We start from the raw sequence: 18,962 nt of genomic DNA, 5'->3' as shown, positions 1-18,962 counted from the left end.
TGATATCTCCACAGTCTGCTTAAAAAGGCTTTTAAAATGATTACTTTAGAAAAAAACACTGCAGAAAGACCCCGCTCCCCTGATCAGGAGAAGAGAAGCAGTTTGATTTTGGCAGCTCTGCACAACTTGACATCCAGAGAGAGCTCTCAGCAACTCTCCTCGTAGTAAAAGTCTAGTTAAATCTCTTCACGTTTTAATCCGACTCCTGCCCTCCCCCTCCCCCTCGCGGCCCTCCCCCTCCCTGTGATATTTATAAAACACAATCCTCTCCTCCGTTTGTTCATCCTCCTGCTCCTCCTCCTCCGCTACCACTGCCGCCGCCTCATCCTCCCCCGCCTGCGCCGGCTGCCCCTGGCCTTCTTAAAGCTATACGCGGGTGGTTGAGTGGGAGTGCGGCAGGCCGGTGGAGTTGAAGCCAGTTGTGAAGGTGTTGTAGGGGTGCAGGTTGGGCATGCCCACCAGGGAATTGGGAATCATGGTGATAGTGTTGGGGGTCATAAGGGGGATGTCGTCTGGGGAACGCCTCAGAGTGAGCGTGTAGTCGGGCAGCGAGGCCAAGCGCAGCGCCCCCTCGTTGCTGTTCCCTGCCTCACACTCGTGGTGCGTCTGGTTCATCTGAAGCGACATGATCTCCTCCTCGGGCGCGTGGTGGCCAATATCATTGGGGGTGGTCTGGCGCTGGGGGCTAGGCTGCCCGTGGCCGGAGTCCTGCCGCCGCTTGTCCTTGCGGTAGTACAGGGCTGCAAAAGCCAGCACATTGAGAAACAGCAGCGAGGCCCCCACAGCGATGGTGACACTCAGCTCTGTGGAGTAATCCCGCGGATTCTCCACCACCAGTGGCCCCGTCTCCTCGTCGTCGCTCCAAGAGTCTTTGTCCTCGCTGTTGTAGGCAGGGGACATCGGGGGACGCTTGGTGTTGAAAGGCCAGGTTTTCCCATTGGGCCTCTTAGTGGACAGGGTGTTCTGGGTGGTCTCTGGCGGGGGCACTTTGGTGGTGGTGGAGGTGTAGTGGAACATGTCGTGGAGGTTGTAAAGGTGGGGCACTAGGTGTTTCCAGAAGGCCACTTTGGTGGCACGGTAGTGGTCGCGCACGCGTGGCTTTAGGCCGATATGCAGGTACAGCTGGTCCTGGGGGTTGTACTTGGACCAGGCCACCTCCTCAAAGCGGTTGGCCTTAGTGTGGATGAACTTGGTGTCTTGGGGAACTGGTTTGTTTGGATCCCTGCAGCCAGAGAAAAGACACACGTGATAATGTTAAATTACAGTCTGTCTGTAAAGTATTCATGCTCTCAACATAAAAATCTATTACATCATGAAGTGCGTAGTCTTGAGTGTAGAGGCTTCAGTCACCGCTGGTGAATTTATTGATCTTGCTTGGCAAAATCCAAACCCACAACCACAAACCCAAAACACCAACCACCAGCATGTGTTTAATAATTCATTGAGGTACATACGGTCTGCTATATTTTCTGTAACCAAGATCGATTTTTCCTGTTTATCTATTTTCACAACACCACATATACTTTTTTAAAAAGACACTTTCATTTCAATCAAAACATCTTCAAATGGCAGGACCCAGTCCCTGTCTTCTCCTAAGTCATCTCTCTGTGGTCATAACGTGCCTGTCCGTCTCATCCCCCTGCTCCTCTCACCCCAGATGTTGTTCTTGTTTCAGTTCCGATGCAGCCCACCCACAAAAACCAGGGCAGAGGCTTTAAAAGTAAACACACATGAATAAGTCAGCAGGCTTTAGGGCTCGCGTCAGGAGGCATCTTGTTGTTGATAATCCAACGCTGGAGGAGCCCCTCCGCTAATTGCTCAGGGAAGGCGGCACAGTGTGCACTGGCATCCAGTGTACTGATGTAAAGTGGACCATATTAATCAAGACGCCGACAGAGAGCTGCAGAGCCACGTGTGCATGTGTGCATTTGGATATAAAGATGTTTGTGTGCCTGTGAGACTGAAAGCGAGAGACAAAAGGGATGCGTGAGACTGATTGAGAGAGAGGGAGACAGAGAGAAATAAGATTTTTCTGCTTGCAGTACCTCTTTTGAACAACAGGGTTCACTGTTCCACTTTTCAGTTTTCCACAAGTTGCCAACTATTTCAATTACAGTGAAGCTATTGATTTATTGAATGAATTAACATATAGCAATCTCCCACAATCACACGACTCCCTGTTGTCACACAATGTCAGGAGTGGCCAATGCTGCTACCTTTGTGTGGAAGAATGTGAAGAATAACGCCGCGGCCTTCAAGCTCAATAATTGACAATATTGCGACGAGGTGTTAAAGCTATGTTGTTGCATGGAGGCAAGGATGTGCACGACATTGTCAAAGTCTCATGAATTATCCCTTTGTAGGTATGATTGTGATGTCAGTGAAAAAAAAAGTTCAAATTTAGTTGGGCATTTAGGGATCAAGTGCCTACAGTGTTTTTTGGCATGGGCTGAAAAATCTCCAAACATAGGCAAGAGAATTAAAAGCCATGCCAGAAGAATTCACCCTCCATCCCCTCTCCTGTTCGTTTGTCTGCTGTCAATTTTTCTTTTTCAGGTCAGTGCTTCTGGGAGAGGTGAGAGAGAGTGAGAGAGAGTGAGAGAGAGACAGAGGGAGGTAAAGCAAATTGAGATGGCTGTAGCTGAATCCCTGGACCTGGGCCGGTGTCAGCAGAGCAGCCCGTAAATAACCTCTTTTATTAAGCCCGTAATGATCCCCAATGAATATTGACAGCCAGACTATGATGACTTTGTAGCTGAATATCAGTAATTAAGTTTCAAAGGAGCGGGTGGTGGAGGTAAGGTCATATTGATCTCCCAATGTGCAACATTCCAGAGAACAGGACGTCAATGAAGCAGCCTGAGACGTGGTTGTCTGCAGCCTGCGTGAGTCATGAATTCTCACAGCATTCTTAGGCTGTCATGACACATGTCCATACAAATTTTCTCAGCTTCACACGCTCTCTCTCTCTCTCTCACACATACATGCAGCTGTATATCTAGACACAAAAACTCCTTTAATGGGAATTCTGGGAACTCCAAATCGCTGCTTTCTCCTCAGGAGGGTCAGTTTTCTGAATATGCGATGGCGAACATTTTAAAAAAAAAGGTACTTGGATAGATCTCACAAGACAATCAGCGTGAGCAGAGAGACCGAGGGAGCAGCGGTGCAGAGAAGTTCGAAAAGCTCTTCGGCGGCTGGCTGGCTGGTTCAGTGCAAGTGAAGATGAATAATTTAGGAAACACAAAGAAATCAATGTGGCATCTTTAGTTAATTTGATTTGCCGCATTAGAGAACAACTGGCTGCCTTATCTAATTACACACACATATGCTTGGGTAATTGTTGCAAAGTCAATAGTAAACAGGCTACATTCCTTTGAACAATTTCTACTGTTGCTTAACTTTGGACTGCATGCTGGCTTTGAAGTCCTGCCCCTCCAGCTGTGGAGTCGGATGGAGTGATCTGAGCTCGGTTTCTGCTGCTCCATGTGTGAGGGCTACTAGGTTACCTGCTCTATTTGTTCTGGGGCGCCGTGTGATGCAACATAGTAAGATTCCCCTTCTCCCGAGTGCTCCGCCGCTGTGTTTACCATCTGAACCACGCAGTGCCTTAATCACTGCTGAAGTTCTCTGCAGCTGTCTGACATCTCAGTGGAAATTACAGGTGGTTCACCTTACAACACCTGTACGACATAATCCAATATAGCGCCGCAGGAGAGGAGCTGATGATATGTAATTTTCGTTGGGTGGGATTTTGTTAGACGTGAAATCCAGATGTGAGCGTTCGAACCGTTTGATGCATCTGTTGTTTCGACACATTGAGTCTTTCCTTAACACAGACACTACCTGGACGTGCTGGTTACGCAGTGTCGACCCCTTATTCTGCAGAGGGCATCACACTTGAGGCCTGAGGTTCAAGGTATGAGGAGAATATTCTTTGGTTTGTGTTCATGCATAAATTAAATAGATGTTTAGACTTTATATACCTATATATCTATTCAATTTTATTCAGGAGTAGATTTTATTTTGCTTAGTTCTTTTTATTGCCTTATTGTTACTTGTTGGTTCATTTTGTACAGAGATGGTTCCTTTTTCTCTTTCTTTTAATTCAGTATGGATGTTTTATTCAACTCATACAGTATTTCACAGGAGTAAGGGTCTTTCTCATTCCTGCGTTTTAATTATTGATTTTCACTTCATGCTGAGCACTTTTTCAGGACTTGTACATATTGTATATTTTATATTGGATGTCAGAATATTTTTGTCCATAATAGCTCATTTAAAAAACAAAAGCATTGTGAACGTTTACGACTTTAGTAACAGAGCATCAGAAGCATCATGTTGAGTATTTTTTGAAGAAAATCCTTTGCAGTCGATGACAACCCGAAGTCTTTGTCCCGCAGAGACCACCGGATAGTATTTTCCCTGCAGCTCCTGTTTGCTACAGCTGAGGTCTCCATAAAGTAGAAATGGAATAAAGATTGTAATCACATTGAGATCAGGTAATGGACTCAGCCAGATGAGGATATTCCACCACTTCATCCTGGATAGCTCTTTGTTTAGGATTGTTACTACTGAATAATGAAATCCAGTGTCATCAGAAGAGTTCTGATGCACTTATCTGAATCTGTTCGTCTCTGCATTCCTTCTGTTGTGCCTGTCAGCAGGGAAATAGTCGATATATCCCAGTGCACCAGTTGCTTTGGCCTTAAAAGAACCACCGACATGTTTGACAGATGAGGCGGTGGTCTTAAGGGTCACAAGCTGTTCTTTTTATTTCCTCCATACTAGGCTCTTTCCATCATTTTGCTAAACCTTTGTTTCTTTAGTTCACAGAACTTTGTTCCAGACCTCCACCAGTTTCCTTTTCTATTTTTCTTTAACAGACAAATGTTTTCCTGTGTGCAGCTGCCTTCTTATGCATCCAACTGATGATTGACATCTTTCCTTTTTTTCCAAACATCAATATTATCTTCCCCACATGCACGGTCACATCTTTTTTCCTCACACAGACAAACAACCCTACCTCAATCAGAAATGCCACACTCAATCACCTCTGAGCCCTGTGCGGTGACCAAGTTGCCACTTACTTTTAAACCCTTGCAATTTGGAAACTGTGTTCGAGGCTTTATCTCCCACACAGCTCTTTCTATAGTCATGTAAATCCACTCCAATGAAGCTAAGACTCTGTACTTTAACATTTAGAATGTGATAATCTATTTCAAACTGAATGTAGTAAAACTCAGAGCTGGAAGAACATTAAATGTGCAACTATCCAAACACTTGAGTCTGGATTGTAAATTAGCAGAAAACATTAGCAAAGTGCATAGTCGGAGGAGCTACTCACAGCTAATAGAAAAAAATATGGATTGTGGTCAAAGCTGTAGAAATATATTGGAAAAAAAACATCTGAGGATGTAATAATTGCAAGGTTTTTTTGCAATGCTATTAGACATATTGTGTCACTTACTGGCATTATAAAATAGTAAAGTACAGTATATTTAGATGTATATGTAGATAAAAAAAAGGCTGTACTACTATTAGTATACAAATTTCTTAATCTCTACAATGAGCTCCGTGAGTGCATGAACAGACCTTTTGATTTGTCTCTGTGTTGTTAGTTTCTATGCAAAACAATGTAATGATGATGAAGTCAGCTGAGACTAGTCACAGACAGAACAAAACAGAAGACATGAACAGCTAATCATCTTGATTCACAAATAATTGCATTATTGTTATTATTACTATAATTATTATTATTATTAATAATAATAATAATACTTATCCTAACCTATGACAAAAAAGCTAAAAATAACATGGTTGCTGGGGGAAAAAAAAGAAGCGCCTCCTTTTAAAGTTGGCAGTTTGCGCTTGAACCTTGTGGTCATCGTTAACATTTCACATTCAAATGTTCTAACAGTTCAGTGGTAAAATGCTGAACACTGTCCAAACAGGTCCTGAGCTCTCTGTATGTGTTCAGCTCTATAGCAAACGCCTCGCTGTTACTTGTATGAACAGCCCTGGCATATCATGATGTTTGTGGTCCTACTGGCCTCTCAGAGATCCCCTGCATTAGCTGATAGCCTGCCTCCTGTCAGACCTCCTACTTAATGCAGATGGTCATTGGAGCTGTGGCTGGACTCCCAGGCAGAGGAGAGGGATTATTACACCCATAAAAGCAGGCGTTTTAATGGCCTTTCAGATTTCCTGTGATGTGTTCATATGGCTGTGGTACAATAAACCATTGCCTTCATCTCCTCCTCAGTCGCTCCCCTCCCCTTATCATGACCCGCTGACCCCTGCTAACCTTGGCCTGCCATGCGTGTTTAAGTGCTCCCATGAGCCAGAAACAGTGACGGACAGGGAGCCTGTATGTGCGCGTGTCTCCGTGTACCTGTGCGTGGCTGTATTGGTGACACATCATGGGTGGGATCACCTCAGGGGGGGCCACACGAGCGCGGCACTTGAACACAAGACATGTCGCATTTCACAAAGCTGTGCATGCGGTGTAGTTATGACAATGAGCCCCAACAGACTGATAAGAAAAAAAAAAAGGCTTCTGTAAGTGATAAACAGCTCTTCTTTAAGACGCCGCGCCTCCTGGATGACAGACGCGACTCTCAGCTCTACCTAAACATGTGACAGAACAGGGCCTGAGCTCATTACCTATTCCAAGCCCTATCTGCAAGCACTGATGTAAAAGGTAGATAAGGGTGAAGAATGAATATCATTTTCTTTCTTTTTTTCATTTCCCATGTACCTCCTTCCCCTTTTCATCCCGATGTAATTTGAAGCGCTTGAATGATCATAGACCTAGCCATCACCAAATCTGAAAAGACACGTTTAGGTGCCCTAAGGCAGGAGACAAGAATCTATTTTCACTACACTCAAGGTCTCTGAATCGGGAGCCGAGTATAGCTGCTCGATATAAAACAAGGAACACGCATTAATTTTGTGTCTCTGAAGCTCATTTTGCTAAGCTGCTAAAATATGTAAAGTTTTTTTTTTTTTTAAGTTATTGTTGATCATGTTGTGTAACAAATTCATCCCCTGCAGTTGTTTATCTCCTTCCCAGGTAACACAAAGTAAGCAGCTAATTGTAATTTTCAGTCCAACAGAAGGTTCCCAACACTTCCCCTGCGTTCTGTGCAAACTTTTAACAAACACACTCAATCTAATTCTGTTTGTAGATGTTGTCTTTGTGCGCTGTAGTGGGCAAATTATCAGGCTGTGCTCTTTTACCCTTCATGTGGTTGCACGCTGGGGCAGAGGGCTAAGTGATGTGTGGTTCATATTTAATGGCAGCCTTTGGTTCACCAGGCTAAATGTTGCGGGGTGAGCGGCTGTGACTTTGGGGCATTCAGAGGTGCTGGAGGACACAGCTCTTGGACCACTACTTTTTATGGATGGCATTGATTTATTTGATTAGCTGAGTGGCAGCTAATAAAACACCTCCCCCTCCTCCAACACCTTCTCTACATTCCTTTTCTCCGCCTTTTAACCATTTATCAACCTCTTTTATAATATCCAGTTTTGTATTTAACATTAATATGATTTGTTTTTGAATCTGCAACCCACTTAATTACTGTTGTACACATGCAGATTGACTTCCTCTTCTCCTACTCCCCCTGCAGCCCTCCTCTCATTACATTCAGTGCACAGCATGGCTGCCGATCAATGGCATCCGGGCCCCTTAACAAGCCACACCACTTCCTTACCTTCTCTAATGCAAATCAGGATATTGGCTACAAATCTCCTATCAAGTGAGTGCCTATTTAATGGAGTAGGTAGGTGGCTGTTTCGGGGCTGTGCTGTTCTACAATGCTAGGCATTCACAGACTCCTGGTACAGGTTGAGTTGGCCCTAATGAAGGAAGCTGAAAAGAATGGGGGATAATCCGGAGAAAGGACAAGAAGGAGGATCAGGGATGAGTGATGTAACTACTACAACAGTTGGCTTAAAAAAAAGGTTAAAGCAGTGCATGAATGAGGTCAGATGTGAGAAAGAGTATACTTGTCATCAGCCCTACGGTGGAGGACTGTTCGATTGACAAGCGGGAGGCAAACAAAAAAATATTAACTAGCAGGGCTGTAAATCAAAGCGCTGGCTGTATAACTGCGCTATAGATACACTGACGCTTCATCTAGCTTTTGTTTGGCCATTGTCACTAAAGACAAAGCAATCAATTCTGCATATTTTAGCTCATGTTCTTTCCAGCTCATGTCAATGTAATACACAAATAGACTTTCGTTTTTTTGGAGGAGTAATGAGAGAGAGAGAGAGAGAGAGAGAGAGAGAGAGAGAGAGAGAGAGAGAGAGAGAGGGGTACGCAGGAGCAGAGGAGTAAAAAAATGCAACACATGACAGCGCTCTGTTCCTTAACTACCTAGCAGGGCCCTGCACAGCATGCGGCACAGCTCGCACACAGAACAGGGGAAATGAGCATCAGCCAGCAGGAAAAAGCACGAAGGAGGACCAACATATTTATGGCACTAATGACATGTAATGATTGATCTTTTCTGGGCTTTTCATCATTCTTTCTTTTATGAAGGGCTCTGCCAGTTTTTTTTTTTTTTTTTGTGTTTAGTCGTGTTGCTGTGTTTGCATTTGTGTTTGAAAAGGTGTGGAAGTCACAGTATGTGGACAGGCGGGGAAAGTTTTAGAGAAACTGTGCAGACGAAGTTGTTGTGGTAATAAAGCGCAGCCCAATTTTTCCTGTCAATAGTAAAACAAATGTTGCAGCCAGAAAAATAACTCTGAGCTGAGTAAATCCCTGGCTTCTGAAACATCCCTAACTCTCGGGAAAGAACAGCCTCATAGTGTAAACACACAGTCTCACAATCGCACTCACACACATGCGCATACACACACTAAGAAGATTTGACAGCATGCACTCTCTGTATACTTTTATGCTTCACTGACACTGATGGAGGAAAAAAAAAAAAAAGCGCATGGGCAGGGATTTGCCCTGTAAAGATGACACATGAGAGCCAGGGACAGGAAGAGCTTTGGGCGGGGGATGCTGCTATGATACACACTGTTGACATGCAGACCAAGTGTCTCAACATTGTGTTAAACATATTTCTACAGCCGATTTAGAGACGGGGCAGGAAGTGCAATCTGGGTCAATTCATTATGAACATCTGGAAGAGGAGCGTGAGCTGCTTTACAGATATGGGAAAGATGGTTGGTGGACGGGCCATGAAATAAAATGAAATTCAGCTGGCTCTTAATTAAAAGGATGTCCTCTAGAGCCAGATGGAGTCGGATGGTGTTGGAGGAGAGATCTATATCTCCCAGTGTGGTTCGAATGAGGAGGATGAATTTCAGAATCTATGGAAAACATTTTACATCCTCAGTTCCACCCTGAAAGAGCGGATGGTGAATTTCTCTACTTGGGCTGGGTTAAAATCACCCATTGGAGCGGCACACTGGCTTTTCTATTACCCTTGCATCTAATCCGAGCTGCTGTACCATCTGAGTGCCTAATTGTGGCCTGCCTGTAATCCCCTTGTCTGGAGTTGAGCCAAAGTGCCACACCATGGTGGTGGACACTACCCATACCATTGTGAACACAGATCTAGAACCAGTTTGCCCTCCCATTACTCTGCTTTAAGTCTTAATTAACCTTTGACATTACAGTTTAAACTGACATGAGATTAGAAGTAAAGTGTAATTCATTGTTTTGACTCCTGGGTTATAGTAGATTCACTAAGTATGGCCGGGTGGCCAGCCCCCAGTGGTCCTCTGCCACTGTCTGATGCAGGTAATCAGCAGTAAGTGGGGCAGGCGTAGCCAAAAAACATCCAGGACAGTGGCCCTTAAGGACCAGGTTTAGGTACAGTTATAGGTAAGACAGGATGGATGTCATCAATCAGAATAATTTCACAGATTGATTTAGCATGTAAGCATGCAGCACATATGTTTATATCAGCAGATACAAATATTGGAAGGACAAATAATAATCTCTATAACTGCAAATTGCCATTTTGTATATGTATACACAAGATGGCCGACAGGCAGAGAAGGCAGCTGTTTAGTCCGAGCATCACTGATGGACCCCAATGCTTTGAATGAGGAGCTGAAACAGCCAAGATCAGTCCATCTGCACTACTCTGCCATTAGCAGTGTAGAGATCTAGCAGGGCCGGCAGGCTTGTCCTATCAGTCAGACAACTGGATGTAAATGCCATCTGATTGGACAGCAGATAAAGCAGATGATTTATAGACAGATAAAAAACAGAACAAGATTTCAGGCTGCATCCCGTCCCATACCTCTCTGGTAATGGGGATTGTCAAATAAAATTTAACCTGTTAGAAAAGATTACTAAGTAGTCATACAAAATGGCCAGGCTTTGTGATGGGTGGTGGAGAAATTGAGCATTGTGGGGAGCAGGAGTCACCCAGGGCACGAGTGATCGACTGGGTCCAGGCTGAGGCAATCAATACCGCTGAGGGCAAGAGTTTGATATGCCACCCTGATAAGTCTCTGTGTCTTTTAGGCCTCAGTAGAACAGAGCATACATAGTATTTCTAGTCAAGCACACACACTCAAACAAAAAGTATACAGAAAAAGCAAGCAGCCGTGCACACATACTCAAGCCATACAGGCAGCCAAGCACGAATAACACAGCACACATTGTGGAGGAACATTTAATCTTCCTCAGATTCAATATGTCTGAGGTTTTTCAGACTGAGACCCAGGAAGTTCAGGTGAAAAACGCTTCTGAAAAAAAAAAACTGTCTGTGTTGAAAAATGCCTTTTCTGTCCTACACTATCTATTGAAGAGCTCGCTTTTTACCTGCAGCTTCTTCTCTGTGGCACAGAAATACTTTTAATAGGGCTGAGATAGGATGTCTCTCTATTACTTTCTATTATTAGCTTCGCAAGTTTGTAATTGTGTGATCACTAGTTTTACTAATGTGAAAGTAGTGTTATTCAACAAATAGTGATATGTGTGAATATGTTATGTTGCTATTATTTTTAGACCCGTGATATGAACCACGTGCAAGCCAGACAACCAGTTACCCACACAAATAGTGTCTCTCTCTGAACAAACAACTAACAGCAGCCTATGATTAAATCGAGGAAAATATTACTAAATACACTATTAAGGTCACTGCTTGGTTTAATAATAATACTCATTCTTAATTGGTATTGAATAACTTGAACTCACCCAGTCTTGGCAAAGTTGGTCCAGTAGGTCATCACCACAGCACTGAGCATAACATCATTCTTTGAGAAGTTGCAAGGGAAAAGGTCGGTGGGACCGATCATGGGAATTCCAAAAACATAGGGCACCTCATCCCCGTGGGCGGCGTCTGACCAGGCAGGCTTCATCAGGCTCTGGCAGTGGTGGTAGAAGGCGTAGAAGTAGGTGGGTGAGCCGTAGCGAGCGTGGAGATCAGCCGTCACCACTGACGGCTCTACCCACTGGTGATCGGTGAACAGAGCCACCAACGTCTTGCGCCTAGTCTCTGGATTGTCTCTGTCTGCCCAGTCCGTGTACATGAACTTAATCGTCTCCCTCAGCGTGTCCTTGCCCTCTGGGTACCCATATAGACTGTCGACAAAGTCAGAGACTGAGAAATCAAAGTCATTTCCAGACACGCCATCCTCTGAATCTACCACGTTCTCCACGAATCGCAGCCCTTCTCCCTGGTTGACCCCCAGCATGATGTCGTAGTTGAGAAACTCGCCCTGTTCCATCAGGATCTCTGGGTCATCTGGGATAACATCACCATCGATTACAGGTCCAAAGGCGACGTGGTACCTCGCTGGTTGTATGTCCTGCTCCACTAGCTCCCTGGAGCTCTTCTTCCTAAGACATTCCACCATGTCTGAGGTGTCCAGGACATTACAGCCCACCTTCTCCGCCAGAACACGTGTGTACTTGACCGGCTGGTAGTTTACCGCCCAGCTGGACAGGGCTGACCCACTCTGAATAATGGCTCTGTGGAAGAGACCTGCACACAGGAGAAAGAGACAGGATGATCTTTAGTTTGTCACTATTATAGAGAATAATTCAGTTATGTGCTATACAACATAATAGTAGTTAATTCTGTTGCTGCCATGATCAAACAGGGGCTGTCAGCCACACAGCAGATAAGAATAACAAAGGCCAGACAGAACAAGTCCTTGTTGCCACACAGAACAATAATGGAATCATGGCTGTGATAATGAATGCACAGATGGCCTGGTCTCACAGACAGCTCACAGACAGAGGAGGGAATCAGCACTCTGTCATCTTCTCCGTCTCCCATCCATCTCTATATGCTCCTTCTGTAATAATCTCTGTATATATGTCAGGAGCAGATGCCGTCAATATGGCTCTATAGGCTTTGTTGCAAACGGTGGATGCATCAAAATTGGCAAACCAAACTATGCCATACCCGACACGAATCCCTCTGCATATCTGAAATGCGGAAAGACTTAAATTCAAGTGCTTTTGAATATATGAACTCTGTGCCCATGCCCTCACGTTGTTAATGTACTTTTCAAGGTAGCTTAAATTGGATGAACCTCAAACACTGGAATTATATACACATGCGCTCCATTTTGCAGCCATTTCACAAATACACTCTGCATTAGTTATGCTTCGTGTAAGTTAAAAGTCTTTTTTACCTGAAAGATCACTAAATTCTACAGCGGTTTGTGGGCGGATTGCTATAAATAAAATTAGACTCCTACACCTCTACATTTACATTAGCAGAAGGAATGGAGCTGATCATATTCACCTGTTAATACAAGTTTAGTTGAGTTTAGTTTATTCAATTTTCGCAAAGATATGGAGCAAATGTGAATGAGTAGGGATCGTAATATTCCTTATATCGACAACTTGTGCTACTGATCTTTAACATACAGTGTTTTATTATCTATTTGTATATTTGCCACATACACAGCAGACATGTTGAGTTTGACATGTTGATTTGATTCATCAAGGCACAATATCAAATACTGAGACATTTATCTGACCCTGAATAGAATTTCCTCCTTGTCCTTAAACCAGAGAAGCTTCATCATAGTTGAACATGGTCTGTTAATTTGCTCCTCCAGTGTTTCTTAAAATGTACATATTCTATTCGATCAACTCGGGCTCAAGTTCTAATTTATCAACCAGCAGTGGTTTGGCCTTTGCCTTTCTGGTTTGCCATGATTTGCTTCTTTCTTCAGGGACTCCATGTTGCTTTTTGATTGAGTCTCAACGCCACATAATAGCACACAGTCAAAGAAAACCCAACTGCACTGAACACCGTAGCTCTAACCACTGGACACATTTGGCACTAAGAGTCAACAGACAATCTGCATCTACATACAGCAGGAGTTTCACGCATGTGTGTGTGTGGGTGGGCTTTAAAGGGGGCAGAGGGACTTCAGAAACCAAGGCAAACAAATCTACAGTCTCATGGGGTGCTCTCGCAAACTAAATTACATTTTAGTTGCAGTGCAATATGAAGGAAATCTGAAATGGCTTTTCACCACAAGCAACAGATCCTAAATAACAAACATCATTTCCTCAGAAATAATTGAATTGCATCCCCTTTGAAAATTTTCTCCATACAGACAGAGGAGTGAAGGCGACATGACATCCTCTCTGTCTAGAATAGGTCTCCCTCGCATGCCTTGCAGTCTCCTTCTTGACGGCACCACTCATACGTGCACCTGATGTAGTTTTCAAATCCACAAGTGTTGTTTTACCAATCTCAGAGCAAATCGGAGGCGAAGCTCCCACCACTTGACCGTGTTGCCTTAGCGCTCTTGGCACTATCACTGCCAGAGTCAAGGAATTCCACTGCACTCATAATATAGAAACCCACAGCACATGAAATGCTCCTAAAAATGGCACTTATTATGAGAAGCTATTAACGATTCTACAAAGACCAGCAGAGAAACGTACAGGCACGCAGTCTCAGTTTGTGATATTTTAGTGTCAGTGTGGGTGGCTGTGTTGAAAGTCTTTGTACTTATGAGGTAAACAGCAGACTTAAGTGCCAGATATTTCACTTTGGTAGTCTTAATCAGAAGTGGCGGGAGGCTTATTTCTCCCTGGCGAAGATGAAGTGTTTATTTACAGAGCTATTTACATTTATTTGTTCACCACTAGTAAGTAGAATTAATGTGTCTGGGGTGAACGAACTGTGAAATGTTTCTGCGGCGAAGTATGCGAATTTCGGGTTCTCCAAGCGTTTACTGGCAGCGAAGATTTCAACACATAGCAAAAACCAAAGTTTTTGGTTTTTCTGTGACTCTCCACTCTCATTCTACATGGATAAGACCATCCGCTTTCTGTGGCCTTACCCTGCCGCTGCCCTTTGAGCTGTCCTGTGGTTCTGTGCCTCTGCAGGACGGTGGCCTATGCTGGGTTCCCAGGGAGCGGAAGCAGATGTCGAGGGTTTCACCCACTTGAAAGCATTAGAGGGGCAGCCACAAGATGAAAGATGGCTGCTCAGAGTCAGTTGGGGGTGGGAGTGGGAGTGGGGGTGGGGGGTTTAATCCTGCCATCCATCCCTTCTCCTCCTCCTCTGCCCTCCATTCCTCCTCCCCTCAATCTTTAGTCCTATTGCCTCTCTTCACATCTCAACTCAGATTGCGCTGTGCAAACAGAGCCAGTCATGGTGCATGGAGTCTGTCCTGAATCCCAATGCTGCCAGTCATGCCACAGCCACTTTCTAAATGTCTTTGATCAGAAGTTGCTGTAGGAAACAATTTGCCAGCAGAGCAGTTCCTGTGATTGCCAAGGTGATTTGACAGACATATGTATATCAAATCCATTTTGCTGTAATTGAGGAGATCAGCATGAATGCAACTAGACTTGGTCCCATGTCTATCTGCACCCAAACCCCAGATGGCCAGCTGCTGAGGAGGCTGCAGCCAGATTGACTGTTAGATTTATCTTCCGCTTTGCTTTATGAAAGGCAGGAAGAGTGACTAAGACAACTACGTATTGTTTGTTGAGGAACGTATAAATCCAGTGCACACGAACTGCCATGGGACTGATAAATATGCATTAGAGCTGTATGTGAGCACCACTGTGGAAGGAAGCTCACTAGGGAAGGTCAGAGAGAAAGAAGAGCACGGGCTTTATCACCCACTGAGGGAATCCACTAATTATCCACACTGGGAGGCGTGCACTGTACACACGTGTCTCTGAGTGCTTGTGTGTGTGCACGCGCGTGTATTTGTAGTGACTTTGATTGATAAGACGCAGCAGTGATGAATAGACCGACAGACGACAGGCATCACCGTGATGAGGTTTAACAATTTGTGACATTGTTTTGTCTTCAGCATCTACTCTGACATCTACATAGAGCGCAATTCCTCACTCAATAGCGAGGTGAATTAAACAGAAAGGGCACGATGCAGCGCCATCAACATGTGTGTCACATTCATATCTAGCATGTTTTACTTTGTAAAAGCAACAGATAGCCCTTACATTATCTGCCTGTGTTTGACATGCGAGAACCCGACGCCCAAACTGCGAGCAGATCCATCAAACCATAGCGTTCCTGGCAGATTGAGGTCACACTGAATTATGACTGGAGCTCCGAGGTAATCACTCATTGGGCCCCTGCTAAAATGCTGTCGCGTTGCTCTGCAGCCGCCTCTGCGCTGCGGTTTGCTGACCTCGACCGCGCTGCCCCCTCACTAGACACCCGTTAAATGGGCATGTGGTTCAGGCCCTGGATTGGTGGAGTGGCTTGTGGAGATAATTCACCACTGATAGGAAAAAAAAAAGCTTGACCTTGGGGGTATGACGACCACAGCATAGGTTAGAGAGCCTACGATCCACACAGTGAAATACACCCACCGGCTTGAACAAGCACACATACGTCCAGGCTATGTTTTGACAACTGCAATATGGATGAAATGCTGATATATAACAAGCCAATGCTGCATCACTGGAGCGAGAGCAACATGACATGGCTGTGCTTTGGATCACTGCTGATGTATTACGTGGCAACTGTGGGCATGTGTGAGTTTTCAGTCTGTGTTAATGGACAAGGATGTTCTGTTGGTGTTGATGCCAGTAAGCTCCATAAATGACTGTACTTTGCAATCTGGAACAGCTGGCAAAATTGACTAAAGCATCTGCGGTGAGTTTTATCAGTCTGGCTCTGACATATATGTGACTGTAAAGAGCATTCTGCAAAACCACTACAACATTAACAATGTCACCCAATTAAGAAAATAAAAATAAAAAAAGAAAGACAAGCAGAAAATGATTGAAGATGGCACTAATGTGACAACGTGCGACCTTGAGAGTTTGGACTGGCCGAGTCTCATTTTATAGGTCAGTGACTCATTTTCTTAACAACATTCAACATCACTTTATGAGCTAATAGGGGTGAAAATATGTAAAGCAGCGAAATCTTATCGAAAATTCCTCTCATACACATAAAAGCCATTGCATGAGAGATATAACGTGGCCACAGGGATTTGTCTCTGTCCCTTCTTTTTCCTCTCTCACAACTCCTCGCGCTCTTACACTCGCCTTTTTCCGCACATTCAATCTTTCCTCTGCTGTGTTTTTCTGTCTCTCTCTATCAACTCTCCCTGTCTCTTTTTCTAAGGGACCATGCTGAGTCCCTCCCTGCTGATTATTAGACATAAGTCTGCGTTCAGTGGAGCCTGAATCCTCTGAGCCATCTTACCTCCACCATCTCTTCACTGTAAGCAAATCTCCACAGAGCTATGGACTATGCAGAGCCCCCTCTGTTGCAAGCATTTCTCTCCATCTACAGTCAAACTAGGCTAGCACTCAGTTGGACACACTCAATAAATGTTGCTCTGCCTCTACTGCTGCATTTCACTTTGGCTCTTATTTTCTTTTTGACTGGAGTTTTTATATTTTTTTCCTTCAAGGAATCTACTCTGTTACAGTTTTTCTAAATGATCTAGAATTATGACGCCGTTTCATCCCATCTGAGATATTTAAAGCCAGCTGACAGATGAATACATACCAGATATGTCTAATTGTGCATCTTTGGTCACTTAAGTCACATAACACAGGGTTAAAGCTGATGTCTCCATGGCTACAACCTAGAGCACCACAGGCTGCATCCACTTAAACACAAGTGCCTCTGGTCTGATCATGCATTATGGATAATTTCATTGGTCTGGAAGCCCAGAAGCAACATCTACATTGTTTTTTTGTTCCATTAATATTTCTGCCCAATATTAAAACTGTCTATTTCTGAATAAAGATGATTTCTAAAACAGTAGTGGTATCACTGTAAACACTTTATGGATTAGCCTACATGGTCCGAGAAATAAGAATTAACACGGTCCACACTGTTATTTGTAATAGTTGTTTGCTTAAACATTCAAAAGGAAATATGACGTAAAATGGCCTGATAACAACGTACTACTTATGATTCATTGCGTGTCTACTTTGTTTTCTTGCTCTTTTATGGCTGATACTATTCTTGTTACCTGGCTTCCCATGTTTCCTCTAAACCAGATATACTCTGGACTCATTTCAATAACATGATCCAACAGGATAGCTGCCAAAGAAAATGCATCTTCCTCTCAGAAACCCACTGCTTTGTTTTGCATGGATCTGAACACGAAAGTGCACTGTTTCCTAATTCTTACAAAACTTTACTCTGTCTTACATCCCGGGAGGTGTTGTAGCAATATTTAAGTGAAGAGCAATGGGCTTTGAAAGAGAAGGACTGCTCTGCTTGTGTTTCATCGTGTCCATATAGAGGCAGTGTCTGAGGGGCCAGTGTTTTCATCTATCAGTGTGAAACATGCTTCACGCCAGCCCTATATAATGTTGTTTGAAGCTTGGTCTTCTGCTCCAGCCTCTGTAGAGACTGCCTGCTTGCCTGCAGGCTGTGGCTTAGGCCAGATAAAGAGTTTGATCCATGAGGGTGGATGGGAGGAAGAGGGAGGGAACGGGAAAGTAGAACAGATGGAAAAAAGAGAGGGGGAAAAAGAAAAAGCGATGGGAGTGGAGAGGAGAGGAGGGCAAACGAGAGATGAAGGTATGAGTAAAGGAGAGGGTGCGAAAAAGCAGGAGGCGAGAGGAGCGGAGAGCAGGATAAAAATGACCCCATTGACAGGCTGTACCCAGGTTCCAGGATCGATGTGCATCTGAGCGCAGAGATATCTCCTACTAATCACAACGTGACATCCACTGGTCAATACCACACACTCCAGGTCTCATCATCACACGCACGCCGGCCTCCCTGTGTCTGCACGCACAGCACACCAGGGCCACCGCTCCTCCTTGAACTCATCAATCTGGCTGCTAATCACAAGCATGCACACCACACTTGAGTCAAACAAGTGTCTGAATTTATTTTGGCCTTGCATTGAGCGTGGGTTTGGCTTACTACATCGTGGCATTTGAGTCCAGTGCATGTTGTCATTTTTAGTAAAGCAGATTAAACTAAAATACTTCACTGTGATTGTCTAAACTTGTTTGGTGCTTCTGTTTTGCATTGTCCAATCCAGCAAATTGGATCTGGCACTCTTAGCAGGATAACGCTGATATTTATTTGAAAATCCCATGTGATCCAGTTATGGTGCCCACAGACAGAAGCACAAGCATAAATCCACATGTACCCACTCACTTGCTAAAATCATCGTATGACACTTAAATGAAGGTTAGGGCAGCTTTTAAGTACTTTGCCATTGGCAGAAAAGCATGGGGATGTGTGGTTGACGGATGAAAGGGTACATGTAGTCTCGCTTTTCTTCAGCTGACATTTGGTAACCGGGAAAGTCATGCTTTATGTTGTGTTCTCTGAAACTTCTCTCAAAACACACTTAAACCGTGGTAAGAAAAAGAAACACAAGTCATGCAAAATACATCAATAGAGACACTGATGTGAAAGAAATGTCTCGCTGAAGGTAGAAGACTATTACTTAATATTCTTAGATTATTATTGATTTCATGTGCACTCAAACCATGCAAGACCATGCGCTTTCCTGCATTTTCGATTGGTGTTTAT

At 44.1% G+C, this 18,962-nt stretch overlaps 1 protein-coding gene across 2 annotated transcripts in view; it reads right to left on the bottom strand.

Moving 5' to 3' along the window:
- Positions 1-278: 278 nt before the first annotated feature.
- Positions 279-18,962, bottom strand: part of nlgn3a (neuroligin 3a) — an 87,190-nt gene continuing 68,506 nt past the window's right edge. Inside the window, exons 6-7 of one of the 2 annotated variants that reach the window (XM_026357892.1) lie at positions 11,177-11,966; positions 279-1,222 (exon numbers count right to left, since the gene is read on the bottom strand). In XM_026357892.1, coding sequence (XP_026213677.1) covers positions 367-1,222; positions 11,177-11,966 — 1,646 coding nt within the window. In that variant the 3' untranslated portion in view covers positions 279-366. The remainder of the gene's footprint in view (positions 1,223-11,176; positions 11,967-18,962) is intronic. The other variant, XM_026357893.1, reaches the window with a different exon arrangement.

Source organism: Anabas testudineus, chromosome 10 (assembly GCF_900324465.2).
Source record: "Anabas testudineus chromosome 10, fAnaTes1.2, whole genome shotgun sequence".
In the NCBI taxonomy this organism is placed as follows: domain Eukaryota; kingdom Metazoa; phylum Chordata; class Actinopteri; order Anabantiformes; family Anabantidae; genus Anabas; species Anabas testudineus.
The sequence above is the reverse complement of the archived record's forward strand: the minus strand, read 5'-3'. Positions and strand labels throughout refer to the sequence as shown.